Raw genomic sequence first — 16,844 nt, forward strand, 5'->3', positions numbered from 1 at the left:
TGTTGTCATAACTGGGGTATGTGTGGGTATGTGTGTTACTGGTATCTATCTAATAGACAGAGGTCACAGATGCTTCTAAACATCCTCCAACGCGCAGGACAGCCTGACAATTATCCAGCCCAAAATGTCACCAGTGCCAAGATTGAAAAACTCTGATCAAACCGAATATGTTCTGGAGAAGGAAAAAAAAAATTTTTTTTAAAGCATTCCATATTCTCTGTGCATAAGAACTATATTTCCTTTTAAAATATTTATCCTTTCTGCAATAGAAATGAGGAAAACAAGGTTCCTATGAATTGTTCAAATAGCTACACCCTATAAAGTTAGAAAAAAAAATTAACAGAACACATACAAACCTAGTTTGTTTCACTCTATAATCACTTCCTGTGAAACTTGATCTTATCTTCATATTCATCTGACAACTTCTGTGCCACTCTTGCTCTTGCCCACGTACATAATTTCTCCTCATAAAACTGCAGAATCATGTTAATCTTTCACAGTATCTGTTATCAGTGTTGACTAGTGAAAGCTTTTTGTGAAAATAACTTCCCCAAGTTCTTTTGTCTAATCCCCATTTCTAATAATTTTCTAGTTATAGCCTTTACAATTAATTCCTCCCCTGGTTGCTTTTGTTACATATATCAACTCTTCTTGTTTTTTCAACTCTTGAATCATTTTCTCAGAAGGCACTGCATCAAAATTACATGGTGCAAACTCATTTCTGTGTTCTTCCTCAAAAAAAGTCTTATTGTTATGCTTGAACTTCAAGGTACAGTAGTAGGTCTGTACCTCAAAGCCAAAGGTCATGATAATAACAAGTTTAAATAGAAAAAGCTTAGTCAATAACCCAAACTCTACCTCTCATCAGCTGTTTGGTCTGTGGCTTGTTCTTTTGTATAAAACACACAAACACACACACACACACACACACGGGCTACTTAGGAAGTATTATTGACAAAAATGTTTAACCCGAATCTAACTAAGCTTTTAGACTTAACTTCTAGTTGATAGGAAATACAGCAGATAGTGGAATAAGTTAAACACTACCAAAAGAAAACAGTGAGATAAATTCGGAAGGTGTGACATTCCAGAAGGAAATGATCAGACAAAAGCAGAATATGGAACACTCTATAGCACAGTCTCTTTAAAAAGTCGATGTCTCTCACACACACAGTGTGCAGGCCATACTAGATTAAAAAAAAAAAAAAAAAGACGTAACAACCAGTCTAACGTGTATACCTTTATTGGATCCTGGCTCATAAAAAAGCTATAAAAGGTATTTTAGGGGAAAATGGGACATGTAAATACACACTAGATGCTAGATGACATCTGGGGATTATTTTTTATTTTCTTAGAAGAATAACAGTATTAGTTATGTATAAGAATGTATTTATTCTAACAAATGCATGAAATATTTGGTAGAAATCTCATGATTATCACTTCCACGTGGTCTGGCAAATATATAGACATTCTGGCTTATTTCACATGAATATGAAATATGCCAGCCTATTTTTTATATTTGGCTATACCCAAATGTTAAAAATCATTGTGTCTAGGTGGCTGATTCATTGTAGGTGGTTGTTATAAGCCTTTCAACTTTCTTATATGCATGAAATTTTCTCAGCAAGAAGTTGAGGGGAAACTACCTACTCATATATTGGTTATAATGTTTTATATTCCTATGTTTTGCCATCCTCTTTGGCATTTATCGGAACAGTAGCCTTACGGAACTTTCTGATAACACGTTGTTTCTAGGAGTAATTCTCACGAAGTATACATACGTGTTTCTTAATAATTAGACAATATAGTAAGTGAACCTTAGGTGGGTAATACAGACTATCAAGAAGGTATTGTGAGATGAATTGAACACTGCCTTCTTTCAATAATCCAATCATTTGCTGACACTTTGGTAACCTAGTTGGTTTCTGTATTTTATAGTAATTGTATGTGTAACATACTTTTTGTGCATACACTAGGCTTTACTCTATGCTACAGCTAACATAGGACTACTGGTCATAACCCATGGTTTCCTGTCTTTAGCACTCATTCCTTCATCCATAATATGGATGTAGATATACTTTTTTGGGGGGAGGAGACTGTACCTTTTTTAAATGCTAGTAAATACGGTAGTTGTTACTAGTTGCTGTTGAGTCAGTTGGACTTATGGTGACCCATGTGTGCAGAGTGGAACTACTCCACAAGGCTTTCAAGGCTGTGACCTTTCAGAAGCAGACCCCCAGGCCTATCTTCGGAGGCACCTCCGGCTGGTTTGAACCACCAACCTTTCACCAAGTAACCAGGCGCTTAGCTGTTTCCACTACCCAGGGGCTCCTGGCACCTACGGTAGTCTGCTTTATACTTAAGGGGCCTGGGTGGTGCAAGCAGTTTGTGATAGGCCAGTAAGTGAAAAGTTGGTGGTTTGAACTCACCCAGCGACTCCATAGAACACAGGCCTGGCGATTTGCTGCTATAAAGATCACAGCCAAGAAAATGGTATGGACAAGTTCTATTCCACAACACATGGGGTCACCATGGGCTAACCTGATGGCAGCTAACAATTTTGCAGTCAGGTCCTATATAACTAGCTAATCAGTAAAAAAAATAAAAAAGAAAACAATTGTTAAAAGGCAACACAGGGAGTCCCCGGGTTACAAACGAGATCCGTTCCTAAATCTACCTTTCAGTCAAATTTGTAGGTAAGTCAGAACAGGTACATACAGTTCTTATTTAGTGTCAAACGTTTGTCTAAATATACAATACATAGCTTACCTTTTTACGTATATAAAATATACACTTCCAAATACACAGAAACATCTTAAACACAATACAGTACTTAATAAAAAAAAGTTAATAATAATACAGTAATAATAAAACTACATATGGTACTGTGCTGAAGAAAGAACTGTACATGTGTGTATAGGTAGATATACCAAAACCCACTGCCATTGAGTTGATTCTGTACTCAACTAGAGGGCAGAACAGGACTGTCCCATACGGTTTCCAAGGAGCTGCTGGTAGATTCCAACTGCCAACCCTTTCATTAGCTGCCAGCCATAGCCCTTAACTACTGTACCACCACAGCTCCATGTGGGTATACAATACTGCAAAAAAAAATAGTTTCACGAAGAAAAAACATGATGAGTTAAGGTTAACACTCTCATTCCATTGATCTGTTGCAAACTGGAAGGGGCATTCATAAGGTATGTGAATTTGCCCTCACTTTGAAACAACTGAACTAACCCCTACGCACAACAAATTCATCATCACAATGACCTTCACCTGCTGCACATGTAGCTTTTAAATCACTGAAAAGGCTTCCAGCCTTTTCTTGCACTAAAGTAAGGCTAATACGCATATTACGCTGATTTTCACCATCCAACCAAATTATCCATAGCCTTTTCATTTCAGTAATTAAACCACTGTGTTGCTTAGTAATAGCTGTAGCTTTCATTGGGGCAAACCCTTCACAGGCTCCATTATTCTCACTTTACCCTTTAAACTTGTTCTGATTGTTGACAGACTGTACGCAGCCTAACACTTATTCCTAAGACTGATGGCATTTCACCTCTTTCCAATCACTTTATTTCCAGTCATGATTGTTTTTCCTTTTCTTTGATGCTTCACTATCACTTGCATTGGATTTATGCTTTGGAGGCACAGTTAATAAGAGGAAAATTTAAGCCAAATACAAAGTTACACACTCAACAGTGTTAGCAACTACATGATCTGATTTAAAGTGGCGTACACTGTTCTTCTCCGAGTCCTCGAAGCGCTGAAGCTGTGCAATGTTTTCATGGCTGTCACAAAGTAGTGTGTGCATTCATTAATTACGAACCATTGTATTTAAGTCAAATTTTTAATACGGGCAGTCCCCGGGTTCCTAAGTGTGCCTTTCAGTCAAATTTCCGGGTAAATCAGAACAGCTGCATGTAGTTCTTACCTAGCTTTACTTTAGTGGAAGAATGGAGCCCTGGCGGTGCAGTGATTCAGAGCTATGGCTGCTAACCAAAAGGTCAGCAATTCAAATCCACCAGGCGCTCCCTGTCCTATAGGGTCGATGTAAGTTGGAATGGACTCGACAGCAATGGGTTTGGTTCGGTTTAGTGGGAGAGGCCTGAAGCCTCTTCAATGATTTAAAAGTTGCATGTGCAGCAAATGACAGTGACTGTGATGAAGAATTTGTTGTGAGTAGAGTAGAACTGAGTAGGGGTCAGCTGAATCGTTTCAAAGTCATGGTAAACTCACGTAACATTAAAGGGTAAGAAGAAGTTGTGCTAAGTGCGGTGCAAATGTTCATCTATCTTCATGTCAAATTAGATTAGGAAAACACCTGTTTTCTAGCAAACTCCACCCCCCAATCCCAAGACAGATGTGTGTCTTGAAGCTTTGAGTTCCCTCAATTTGTCTGGTTCTTTCACAGCTGTAAATTCCAAGACTGAAGAATCCAGGGCTGCAATTCCCTGCTAATACAGTGGAATAAATCAAGATAAAAATAACATTTGGAACAGAAAAAAGTTAAAAAAAAAATCTCAATACCACCACTCTCTCGTTTCAGGGTGAGAAATAAACAATTGGCAGGCATTTATGTTTTCAAGTTACATAAATTTTTGTCTTTAAAAAGGAATAATTCCAGAAAACCTATAGGATGAATACTTAATTTGGCTATAAAATTATGACTAAACCTGTAATAAGCTTTTATTTATCCAGTCTTTACCATGTCCCATTTTGTCCCTCAGAACATCTAACTGTAGTGTAATATATAATAGTCATAATGAGCTTTTAAATAGTCTTAATAACCTAATATTTCCAAACACAAAATACTTTCCTCTTGCGTGGCAGCAAAATCTATCAAGATATATCCACCATATATCTATGGTCAACTGATTTTCGGTAAGGGTGCTAATAAGTCCATCCAACCGGAAAAGAAAAAAACCTACTGCCATTAAGTCGATTCCGACTCATAGCAACCCTACAGAATACAGTAAAACTGCTGCACAGGGTTTCCAAGGAGTGGCTGGTGATTCGAACTGCCGACCTTTTGATTAGTAGATGAGCTCCTAACCACCGTGCCACCAGGGCTCCGGGAAAAGAACAGTCTCTTAAATAAATGGTGCTGGGACAACGGGATCTCCACATGCAAAAGAATGAAGCTGGACCCCATACTTTGCACCACCTACATAAATTAACTGAAAATGGATCAAAGAACTAAAACTATAAAACTCTTAGAAGGAAACACGACAGTAATGCTTCAGGATCTAGTTTTTGACAGTGGATTCTTAAATACGACACAGAAAGCACAATGACAAAAGAAAAAATAAACTGGGCTTCATCAAAATTAAAAACTTTTGGGCATCAAAGGAATTTATCAACAAAGAGACAACCTACAGAATGGGAGAAAATATTTGGAAACCATATATCCGATAATATACAAATAACTAGAACTCAACAACGAAAAGGCAAATCGAATTGAGAAATGGCAAGGTATTTGAATAGACATTTCACCAAAGAAGACATACAAATGGCCAACAAGCCCATAAAAAGATGCTCAACATTATTAATCATTGAAGAACAGCTGCCTTCAAGTCAATCCTGACTCATGGTGACACCATGTGTGTCAAAGTAGAACTGTGCTCCATACGGTTTCCCATGCATGATTTTTCAGAAGCAGATCACTAGACCTTTCTTGTGGGGCACCTCTATGGGGACATCGCCAACCTTTCCGTTTGCACCACCCAGGGACTCCCATTAGTCATTAACCCAATGCTGTCAAGTCGATTTTGACTCACAGCAATTCTATAGGACAGAGCAGAACTGCCACATAGGGATTCTGAAGCTATAATCTTCACGGAAGTAGACTGCCACATCTTCTTCCTGTGGAGTGGCTGGAGGGTAGACCTTTTGGTTAGCAGCCGAACGCTCCAACCGCTGCACCACCAGGGCTCCTTCCATTAGTCATTAGGGAAATGCAAATCAAAACTACAATGAGATACCACTTCATACCCACTAGGATGGCTATTATCAGAAAAACAGAAATATCCAGTGTGGTGAGGATGTGGAGAAACTGGAATCCTCATTCACTATTGGTGGGGCTGTAGAACGGTCCAGCCACTGTGGAAAACAGCATGAACGGTCTTAAAAAGTTACACATAGAATCTCCATACGATGCAGCAATTCCACACCTATATATACAGCCACGGAAACCCTGGTGGCATAGCGGTTAAGTGCTTTGGCTGCTAACCAAAGGGTTGGCAGTTCGAATCTGCCAGGCGCTCCCTGGAAACTCTGTGGGGCAGTTCTACTCTGTCCTATAGGGTCGCAATGAGTTGGAATCGACTCGATGGCACTGGGTGATTTCTGGGATATACAGCCAAAAGATTTGTAAAGCAGGGAATCAAAAACAGATACTTGTACACCAATGTTCACTGAAGCATTACTCACAATAGCCGAAAGGTGGCAACAACCCAAGTGTTCATCAACAGAGGGAATGAATAAATAAAATGTGGTATACACATACAATGGAATATTATTGGGCCATAAAGAAAAATGCAGTTCTGACACATGCTAAGACATGGATGAACCTTGAAAACATTATGCTGAGCAAAACAAGTCAGACACAAAAGGCCAAATATTGTATGATTTCACTTACATGAAATATCTAGAACAGGCAAATGCATAAAGACCAAAGTTTATCAGTCGTTACCAGGGGCAGGTGGGAGGAGAAAATGGGAGGTACTGCTTAAAGAATATTGAGTTTTCTGTTAACGGTGATGAAAAATGTGGAGAAAGTATTAATGGTTGCACAACGTGGTCAATGTAATCCATGTCACTGAATTGTACATGCAAAAATGGCTGAACTGAAGAACAAATGGTTGAATTGGCCAATGTTTTGTTACATGTATTTCACAACAGAAACTTTAAAAATTTTTTTAAATAAAAGCAACCAAATATTAGTTACGTGCTCTTTATTAAAAGAGCAACTAAAGCATCAGTAAATTCCCCATTTTATAGTCTCTCTCCCAAAAACATTGCCTATCATACAAAGTTTTTCTCTACTGACAGTTGTACGCTAAGTTCCATGTCTACTCGCTCAATTTAACTGTTAAGTCCTAGCAATAGGTTAATCTCTCTCCCTTCTCTCCTCCCCTTAGTTACATGTAAGATATATATTCTTGTGGATATGGCTTACCATCACAAACCAGAATATCAACGAATCTATCAAATCTTACGACAGACAGCTTGATAATATGACAGAGGCACCAAACTAGGGTTTTTAATTTTATATCAGGAATTTCTACCTTCAACGAAAATTAATTAAAAAGGGCAAATACGGAGAATAAAAATGGAAACACACTGTTGAAATTTATTTTACTGTTTGATATGCTAGGCACTGTAGAGCACTTCACACATTCCTCATCTCAGTAAATTCTCCTAACAACAGTATGCCTTAAGTGCTCTATTTTACAGATGAGATCAAAACTGAGGTTTAGCAGATTCAGTAACTTGCCCAAGACTGTAGTTAGCTACTGTCGAGTAAACTCAACTTATGGCAACCGCATGCACAACAGAACAAAATGCTGCCCGATCCTGTGCCATTCCCATGATCAGTTGTGGACTGGACTTGTTGTAATCCACAGGGTTTTCACTAGCTGATTTTCAGATGTAGACTGCCAGGCCTTTCTTCCTAGTTTGTCTTAGTCTGAAAGCTCCACTGAAACCTGTTCAGCATCACAGCAATACACAATCCTCCACTGACAGACGGGTGGTGGCTGAGCATGGGTGTACAGGCCAGAATCAAATCCGGGTCTCCTGCCCTAAGGAGAGACTCCTACCACCGAACCACTACTGCCCCCGCCCTCCCCACCACCCTGGGTTAGAATCCCAACCAGGATTCAAACCAAGTTTTCTCACCCTAGAGCCTACACTTTTCCCCAAGTCACTGCCTCTTCCAGTATTAACTCCAAGTAACATCTGTAAAATCTTCAGAAATTCCTAAATGGAGGCAGATTTGGGTGATCTAAAAAACAGAAACATAAAACAGGCCCAAAAGTTACCCCTTATATCGGCGATTCTAAAATGTTTTGGTGTCAGGACCACTCTACACTCTTAAAATTACTGAGGACCCCAGTGAGCTTTTATTTTTTGGGATTATATTTTCCAATATTTACCATACTAAAAAAAAAATTTTAATACCAATTCATTCAAAACGAATAAACCTATTACACGTTACCATAAAAAACATTTTCATTAAAAATTACTATTTTCAAAAAAAATTAGTAAGAAAAATAACATTGTTTTACACTTTCGCAGATCACCTCTGTTTATAGCTCAACAGAAGGCAGTTGGATTCTCGCATCTCCTTCCGCATTCAGTCTGCCGCCATATGTAGTCTTGGTTAAGTACAAAAAAATCTTGCCTCATACAAATTTGTAGTAGGAAAAAGCATTATTTTAATAATCTGTTCATATAGCTGTGGACATTCTTTAATAGGAAAACTCAACAAATGGTAGCTTAAGGTATACACTGCACCATCTGAAACCTTATCAATCAACCTTTCATACCGTTACATTAAAATCTACCAGTCCATCTTGCCGTTTTAAATGATCTTTTTTTTTTTTTAACCCACGTGCGATTTTATAGCATTATGCACTGGTCATCTGGGAAACAGACTGAGTTATGTTAATCTTGATCTTTCAAATGTTGGCATATTTCATTACACAATAGTTGAAAAAAAAAATCACAGTCCCTAATCACTGATACTACCATTAAATTCTTTTAAGCACTGGGAAGCTGTCAAAATTCAAGCTGTCAAGTTTTTTAAAATTCCACTTTTCACTGGAATTTTATCATTGGTTAGCAAATACTGTCAACTGTTTTTCTAAAGTGACATGCTGCTCACTTCATTCATTTTCCAGCAAATAATCAAGTCTGAAAAACTAGTTTGTCAATTGTCCTTTCAAATAAAAATGCTGTTCCATGAAACAAGCAGCTGGTTCAGCTCACAACTCAATCTCACAAGTGCTTTTCCTCTGCAATTGTTCGTTGGTAAGCAGCGTAAGTGCTTTATACGTACCTTCCGTTTCATGACAGATCCTTAAAAAGACTGCACTCAGGGGTTGAGAATTAATAAAATCAATAATGCTTACTGTTTCATAAAGAACATTCTCAAGTCCAGTAGAGTCTGGTGCCACTGCCTTGCTTTGTGCTACAGCATCACCAGTACTTTTACCCAACACTGTTTTTGGACCATCAGCGCAAATGTGAACGAAAAACATAAATAAATAAACTATTTTGAAAAGTTTTGACTTCCTGGCTTCCCTGAAATGGTCTGGGATCCCCAGGGGTGAGCAGACCACCTTTTGAAAACTGCTTTTCCTAGGTTATACACTGGTTCAAGGAAAAGGTTGAAACTCTTGCAAGTCCTGTTGATCTCAAGAATCACATTGTTAGTTTCTCAGTTTGGGATACACCACCAACATAGGTCAGGAAAGGGGAGGGAAGCCAAGGGCATAGATTGCCATTTCATTCTGTTTTAACTGTATTTTGAGCAACTTTATACTAGACCAATAATTCTCTATGTGGCAGGTACCTTAAGCAGAGTCATCTCAGGGGCTGCAGGTTAAAAAGGCAGGAAAAATGACACTCCGGCTCCATTCCACCCAAATAGTCTTTGGAAATGAAGCCCCCAAAATTGCATGTTTAGCAACCTCCCATTTACTTTTTATGCACCCTGAAGAACGGCTCTGCTTAAGCAGTTCGAATTCAGAATCCAATTTCCCAGTCCTAAGCCCATCGAATCACGAAATTGTCATTCACCAAGAAACTGCCCTTCTCGCCCCCACCGTTCCTCCTTCAACTACTTGGGAAAACTCCTTTAAAAGTAAAACCCCATTTCTGTGGGATTTTCAGATGCGGAGAGGAGTGTCTCAAAGAGTGTAGAGGGCCGGGCCTCGGTCTGCCACAAGAAAGCTGTTATGAAATACTACAACTGTATCTCAATTTCAATCTCAAAAAAGAGATTGGGCTAAACGATTTACAAAGCCCTTTTCAGCTCTACCTTTTTTGAGCTAAGAACGCCCGAGACAAGCAAGCAAAGAAACTTTTAGCTTCATTAGCGGTCTGAAGAAATCCCGCGACTGGCGGGAGAGGAAAATCAGGACAGCAAGCAAAAAAGATGGAAAGCAGGTGGATAACGACGCCAGCCCTTTTCAGTCGGTGCTAACAATCCAGAGAAAATAGTCCCTGAGTTAAACATGGCGCCCACGGCGGCAGGATATAATTATCAGAATATAACGATTCTCCGCCCCATCTCATTTTATAAATCACGGCGCCATCCCTAAAGACATTTTGAGTCCGAGGGAGGGGACTCTGTAAACTAACTGGAACGTACTAAGGGTTGGGATGTACTATTAGACAGGAGTAGTCATTGCATAACACACGGGTTCGTCTCAGCAATCGCTCTTTTTCCTCCTCTTTCTCTCCAAGTCCACCCCTCTCCTTCCTCAAGAGAGAGCAGGGGCGGGAAAGGACCAGGAACGAACGCCCACCCCCAAGGGGAACGCTACCCCGCTGCCCCTCCCGCCGCAGCGCCGCCCGCCCTCCTCCCCGGCGCGGCCTCGCCCCCTCGCCAACACCCAGCCGTCTCGCCGCCGCCCGCACCCCCGCCCCTTCCCCAGCGGGCCGCTGCACGCGCCCGCGCCCGCCCACTCCTCCGAGACGCCTCGCGCCCGCCGTGCGTGTGGACGTCGGGATGTGTGTGGAGCCGTGGGACGCGAGTGCGCGCGCGCGCCGGGGGGCGGGGGCGGCCGGCAGGCAGGCAGAAGCCTCCACCACCCGGCCGCTGCACCGCTCCGGGGGCGCACGCACACACAGACATACACGCGCGCGCGCGCCGCACCCCACGCCCGCCACTGCCGCGGGCCGCGCCGCCACTCGCGATGTGCGGGGGCGCGCGCCACCGGCCCCCCCGCCCCCACCCCCTCGCGTACCCGCCCCATCCCCCGCTCATTGTCTCGCCTCGGAACGCCTAACCAAGCGAAAAGATAACGGAACCCCCGGGAGAAAGGGGTGGGGAGAGAGAAGGCTCGCTCGCTCACTCACCTCCCGTGGTCGTCGCCGCCGGTACTCTGACCCGAGGAAGGCGCCGTCGCCTTAAAGGGACCTTGCACCCGACGCCGGGAGAAGGGGGTGGGAGCAGGGGAGGGGACGGGGCTTTGGGGGGAGACGAAGAAGAAGGAACCGTTGAAAACTCGTCTCCCCGCGGGTGTAAAGAAATCTCCCTCGGATTCAAATGAATTGAGGTGGATTTTTTTCCCAAGGGGGGGCGGGGGGCCCCGAGGGAGGGGGTGGGGGGGCCAAGGAATGCGGCTCCGTGTACGGGAGCTGGCGCGGGGGAGAGAAACGCAGACTCCCCCCACCGACCCTCTCGCCCCGCGGAGGGATACGTCTCGTCACTTCCGCCCGCCCCCTTTCGTGGTCTTTCAATTGGTTGGAGCTCCTGCCACGTCATGAGCTCATCCTATCCCATGCCCGGGCTTCTTTTCTAGTCAAGTTTGTCTGGGCCGGCAAATAAATACATAAAGAGGAAAAAAAAATTTTTTTTTTAATGAAAAAAGAATTGGCTTCAAAACCAATATCTAAATTTTTGTGGGAAAAATGGATTTTCCAAAGAAAATATTCCTCAATTAACTTGCCAAGACTTACCAGGGAAATTTGGGGTGTGTCCCCCACATCCCATTCAAGGCCTGTACCCAATCAAGAAGGAACTTTAGGCCAGATGGTGAGGCCCAGTGGCAGCAACAACTGTTATTGGAACACAGACATAGAAATGGCACTCGCTCTTCCTCAAGAGACATTCAGCCAAGTAGCTTTATGACAAATACTGAAGAACTTTTAAAAGCCATTTTTACCCTCAAACCCTCTGAGTTCTGGAGAGTCATGCATGAATGCTTATCCAGATGATTATTATTTTGAAAACTGCTCTGAAACCATTGTGAATAGACTCAGCAGGGATCCCCAATTCTAAGAGCCATAGATGCCACATACATGATTGTGTTCCAGTCAAGGATGAAATAACGTGGCCCCCAAAATTGGTTACGTCCATTCAAGACCATACACCTGTTAATTTTTCCAAAATAAAAACTAACTTCTTTTCCAAGTAGCCAACGAATTTGGTCCTTTATTGCCTCCCTAAAGGATGATAAAATTTTAATATTTTTCCTTGTGTATCTGGGAATGTTGGTGCACTGTAGGCTATACACAAATGTTTGCTCCAAACTAAATGCTAAATCAGCATACTTGGTGCAAGATTGGGGAAATCCAGAACCATATTTATTCCTTTTCTTTACACGCACACCATTACATGACCATTCAAACTACCAGACTATGAAAATAAACCCACTGCGGTCGAGTCGATTCCGACTCATAGCGACCCTATAGGACAGAGTAGAACTGCCCGATACAGTTTGCAAGGAGCGCCTGGCAGATTCGAACTGCCGACCTCTTGGTTAGCAGCCCTAGCACTCAACCACTAGGCTGCCAGCGTTTCCGACTATGAAAATAGGCAGTGGAAATGGGCATTTTCAAATCAGGTACGTGTGTACGCGCGCAGACACACACACACCGCAGCCACCCATTTTCACTCTCCATTCCATTTCATATCAAAACACAGGAGTAATTTGAACTAGGCATTCTTAAGAAGAAGCCCATTATCTGTGGATAGTGTGTGATGCCATGACAGGTGCTATGGAGGGGGAACAGGGCAGGATAGGGGAGGTCTTGGGAAAGTGGTGCAGGAGTGGGGGTAGGGAACTTACTCTTTTATGTGGAGTAGTTGGAGAAGGCCTTGTCATTAAAATGACATTTGAGCAAAAAGCTGAAGAAAATGAAGCAAAGTTCTAGTTTTACTGAGTGAAAGTGAAGCCATTGGGTGATTTTAAGCAAAAAGAGTGACGTGACCTGACTGAGGCTTTTAAGTGATCACTTTGGCTGCTAGTGGAGAATAACTAGTAGGGGCAAGTGGCAGATGCAGGAAGACCATTTAGGAGGCTATTAACAATAATCCAGGTAAGAGATAATGGTGGCCTGGAGCAGGGTGGAAGTTGTGAAGCTACTATTTCAGCTGAGTGTGCTCTGTGATGTGTTGTTTACTCCCTGTCACCTATTTTTCTGTCATTTAGTTTGTGTCCTGAGAGACAGTTTTGACCAATAATGGCTAACGAAATGTGTGTGAGTGATGGTGCTATGCCTGCCACAAAGAAATAAAGGAAGGCCGTGGTGCTGAATGTTAAAAATGGGAATTTGCGGGAGCTGGAGACAATGGTTGAGGAAACAGAGGATAAAGATAAACAGGCAACCTGTAAACCAATGCTCACTGCAGCACTTTTCACAATAGCCAAAAAGTGGAAGCAACAGAAATCTCTATCAACAGATCAGTGGATAAACAAAAGGTTGTACGTACACATGGTGGAATACTACTCAGCCATAAAGAGAAGTGAAGTCCTGATACTTGCCACAACGTGGATGAACCTCGAAAACATCATACTGAATGAAATAACTCAGTTGAAAAAGGACAAATATTATATGATCTCACTTGTGTAAAATAAGCAAATATGTGGAAACCAAAGGTTATTAGTGGCTACCAGGGGTGGAAAGGAGAGGAAAAAGAGGAGCTTATGCTTAGGCGGCATTAAGTTATGTTAATGGTGGTGGAAAGATTTGGAAAAATATAGTGAGGATGGGCACACAACTTGAAGAATATAATCAGTGTCACTGAACTGTACATGTAGAAATTGCTGAGATGGCATATGTCTTGTTATATATATATTCACCACAATAGTAATAATAAAAAGATCAGACAATTAGAAAATGGAGTAACTCCTTTGATATTATAAAAGGTTTCCTAACAGTGCCACAACCTGGAGGGTTGATCAACAGTTGAATGACTGCTAGCTGCAAGAACTTGTGGACAGAGGCCTTTTATAACTTCAGAGGATTTGACAAAAGCTTACAACACTGGAGCAGCAGCTCAAAAACAATCATACAGTTAGCGTTCCCATTTCCAGAAATGTATCCCCTATGTTAAAGAGGGAAGGCCTATATCAATTTGGACAGTGCTGGGACATTTTGCTGTCATCAGCTAACACAGTTTCTAAGGTGAGATAATAGCTGTGATCTCTCTTATACTTCAATCGTCTCAATAGTGATGGGCAACCCAAGCAGTAGAACAAATAACCTGGCTCAGATCCTTAGAAATCCATTCACATGTGCCTCTATAATGTATTGGGGAGGGGTGTGGTATATTGAAGGAATTGGACCCTAATACTGCTGCTATAGGAAACCCTGGTGGTGTAGTGGTTAAGTGCTACGGATGCTAACCAAAGGGTCAGCAGTTCGAATCTGCCAGGCGCTCCTTGGAGAACTCTATGGGGCAGTTCTACTCTGTCCTATAGGGTTGCTATGAGTTGGAATCGACTCAACGGCACTGGGTTTTGGGTTTGGGTACTCCTGCTAAAAAGCTGCCCTAATCTTTGGTAGCCAACTGAGAGAAATTGAAACCTCCCCATATGGATTTCTAAGAAAGGTCAAAGGTTAACTGAAATCCCAAGTTGGGCATTTCACAGTTAGGTAGCAGGAGAGTGTTCATTTTTTGTTTGTTTTTTTCTTTACAGTTTATGGAAACACTTATTTGCTTCATTGGCTTATGGTTTTTGCCGCGAGTTGAAAATTGGAGCCACCTGTAGCTTGGAGAGCATCAAGACAGAGAAACAAATGGTTTCAACATGTCTTCAAAAGCGGTGAGTCATGGGTGCCCTCTGTGGTGTCATTTTGCTATATACAGACCCAATCACCTATTGCTTAGGTTCAGGGTAAAATCGACGGGTGTGAGTGGTGGGTGAAGGTAAGGAGGATTGAGAGGTCAACCTAGGCAGAAAGCCACTTTGTGGGGGACACTGCCAGGTTTCTTTAAAAATGGATATCCCCACCCTCTGCAACACATACTCAAAGTTGCCAAAGCTGGGAACTTGAAAGTAGAGAAATTTTTACCATCCGAGTGCACCCAGCTCGAAAAACATTGACAGCTGATTACACAGAACCTGGGCACCAGAGAAGACAACACGTATGGGTGGAAATGAGGATATTGAAATGTCTGACTTGATAGGGGAACTGTCATGAAATAAACAAGTGAAAATCTATGTTTGACCACTACCAGATAAAAAATGGAAAGCTCAGAGAGCTGCTGCTGGATTTTATTTGGGAATATTATTTGCTACCTGCTTTTTTTTTACCTGCTTAGCGAAGCTTGTAGAATTTCCTAGGCACTCAGAGGGTGAGGAATAGCCTGAGGAAGCTTCAGAGTGGACTGGTAAAGAAGAGTTCCTCATTAGCTTTTGGAAAGGATTGAAGGTCTCTATCTTCAAAATATAAGGAGCCCTGGTAGCACAGTAGTTAAAGCGCTCAGCTATTAACCAAAAGGTCGACAGTTCGAACCCACCAGCCATTCTGCAGAAGAAAGATGTGGCAGTCTGGTTCCGTAAAGATTATAGCCTTGGAAACCCTATGGGGAGGTTCTACTCTGTCCTATAGGTTCGCTATGAGTAGGAATCGACTCGATGGCAGTGGGTTTTTTTTTTTTTTTTGGTTTATTTTCATAATATATTTTGTAAGAAATGCAAGAGCAGCAATTTCATCAGCCATCAAGACCTCACTGTGAGTTGCTGCATGATTTCACAGGAGATAATGATTTAGTTAAACTTTGAATTACATGAACGTTATTTCAGAGACACTGAGAAGCAAAGCCATTGTGGTTTCATTTCGATTGTTGCTAAGAAGTTAGCAGGTATGATTATAAGATAATTAAATTGATTCCAAAAAGCTTCAAGGAAAAATGAATTAGATGACTTTATAGACACACTTTATATGTGACTCGTTTATTATAATAGGTTGTGAAGTGAAGTTTAATAAACATTTCCATTTTTCTCTAGAATACATTCTTTTCTAATTAAGCAGTGCTTGCATTTTATTATATTCATGGATAATTTCCAGAATGCAACAGTGGACCTTAAGTAACTTGCCAATTCATTCTTTTGGTGACCATGAGGATTTATGTCATTGTTTCACAAGTAAGGAGATGGAGGTATCCTTCAGAATTCAAAGGTTTCTGGTGTAGTAAGTGGTCAGATCCTTTTGGATTTCCTCTTATTGTTGAGTAGATACAGTAGAGGTTAGAAGTGGCAAGGAGCCCATCTCCTATGACAGCCAAAGATCCATTTTTAATGCCTTTTCTACCGCCTGCAACATAAAGGAAATAAAATCTGAAAAAGTGAAAACTCCAAGATTCGTCAATTTAAAATTATTTTGTAGGAGGAAAATGATTAAACCTTCATCCACCCAGGAAACAATTCTCATTTCTAGGTTTTCCCATAAATGCAACAGAGAACACGAGTTTTCTCTTTCCTACGCACCCTGCTTCCTAGCAGCCTCTGATCACTGCTTCTCCTATCCACAGAGATCTTATTCTTCACTTAGAAAAGTGAATCATGAGTTATGCATTATGAGCCCCTTAAAACTCCAGGTTATTTCTCCCCCCAACCCCTACCCACCAGAAAAATGCACGCTGTACATAAACACAAAATTTTACAAGCACTTTCAGACTTGAAGGGCACTTATGGACCTGTGTAAGAACCTCAGGGAAAGGACCTCAGACTCCAGGCTCCTTGGACAAGATGCTTCATTCCCTGTCTTCTGTAGAAGAGCAGTCCCATCAGGAAACTGACTCATCTCTCCAGAATCACAAGAGCATGTGAGCTCAGAGAACTACAGGTTTTTCTCACTTGAACAAGTGGCTT

General features: G+C 41.6%; 1 protein-coding gene across 4 annotated transcripts in view; it reads right to left on the bottom strand.

Moving 5' to 3' along the window:
- POGZ (pogo transposable element derived with ZNF domain) overlaps positions 1–11,335 on the bottom strand; it is a 53,862-nt gene extending 42,527 nt beyond the window's left edge. For 3 of the 4 annotated variants that reach the window (XM_049880471.1, XM_049880470.1, XM_049880468.1), the window contains exon 1: positions 357–8,291. In XM_049880471.1, coding sequence (XP_049736428.1) covers positions 357–469 — 113 coding nt within the window. In that variant the 5' untranslated portion in view covers positions 470–8,291. Of the gene's footprint in view, positions 1–356; positions 8,292–11,097 lie in introns of those variants that run through there. The other variant, XM_049880472.1, reaches the window with a different exon arrangement.
- Between the last annotated feature and the right edge of the window lie 5,509 nt (positions 11,336–16,844).

The sequence above is a fragment of the Elephas maximus genome, chromosome 3 (assembly GCF_024166365.1).
Source record: "Elephas maximus indicus isolate mEleMax1 chromosome 3, mEleMax1 primary haplotype, whole genome shotgun sequence".
Classification (NCBI taxonomy): domain Eukaryota; kingdom Metazoa; phylum Chordata; class Mammalia; order Proboscidea; family Elephantidae; genus Elephas; species Elephas maximus.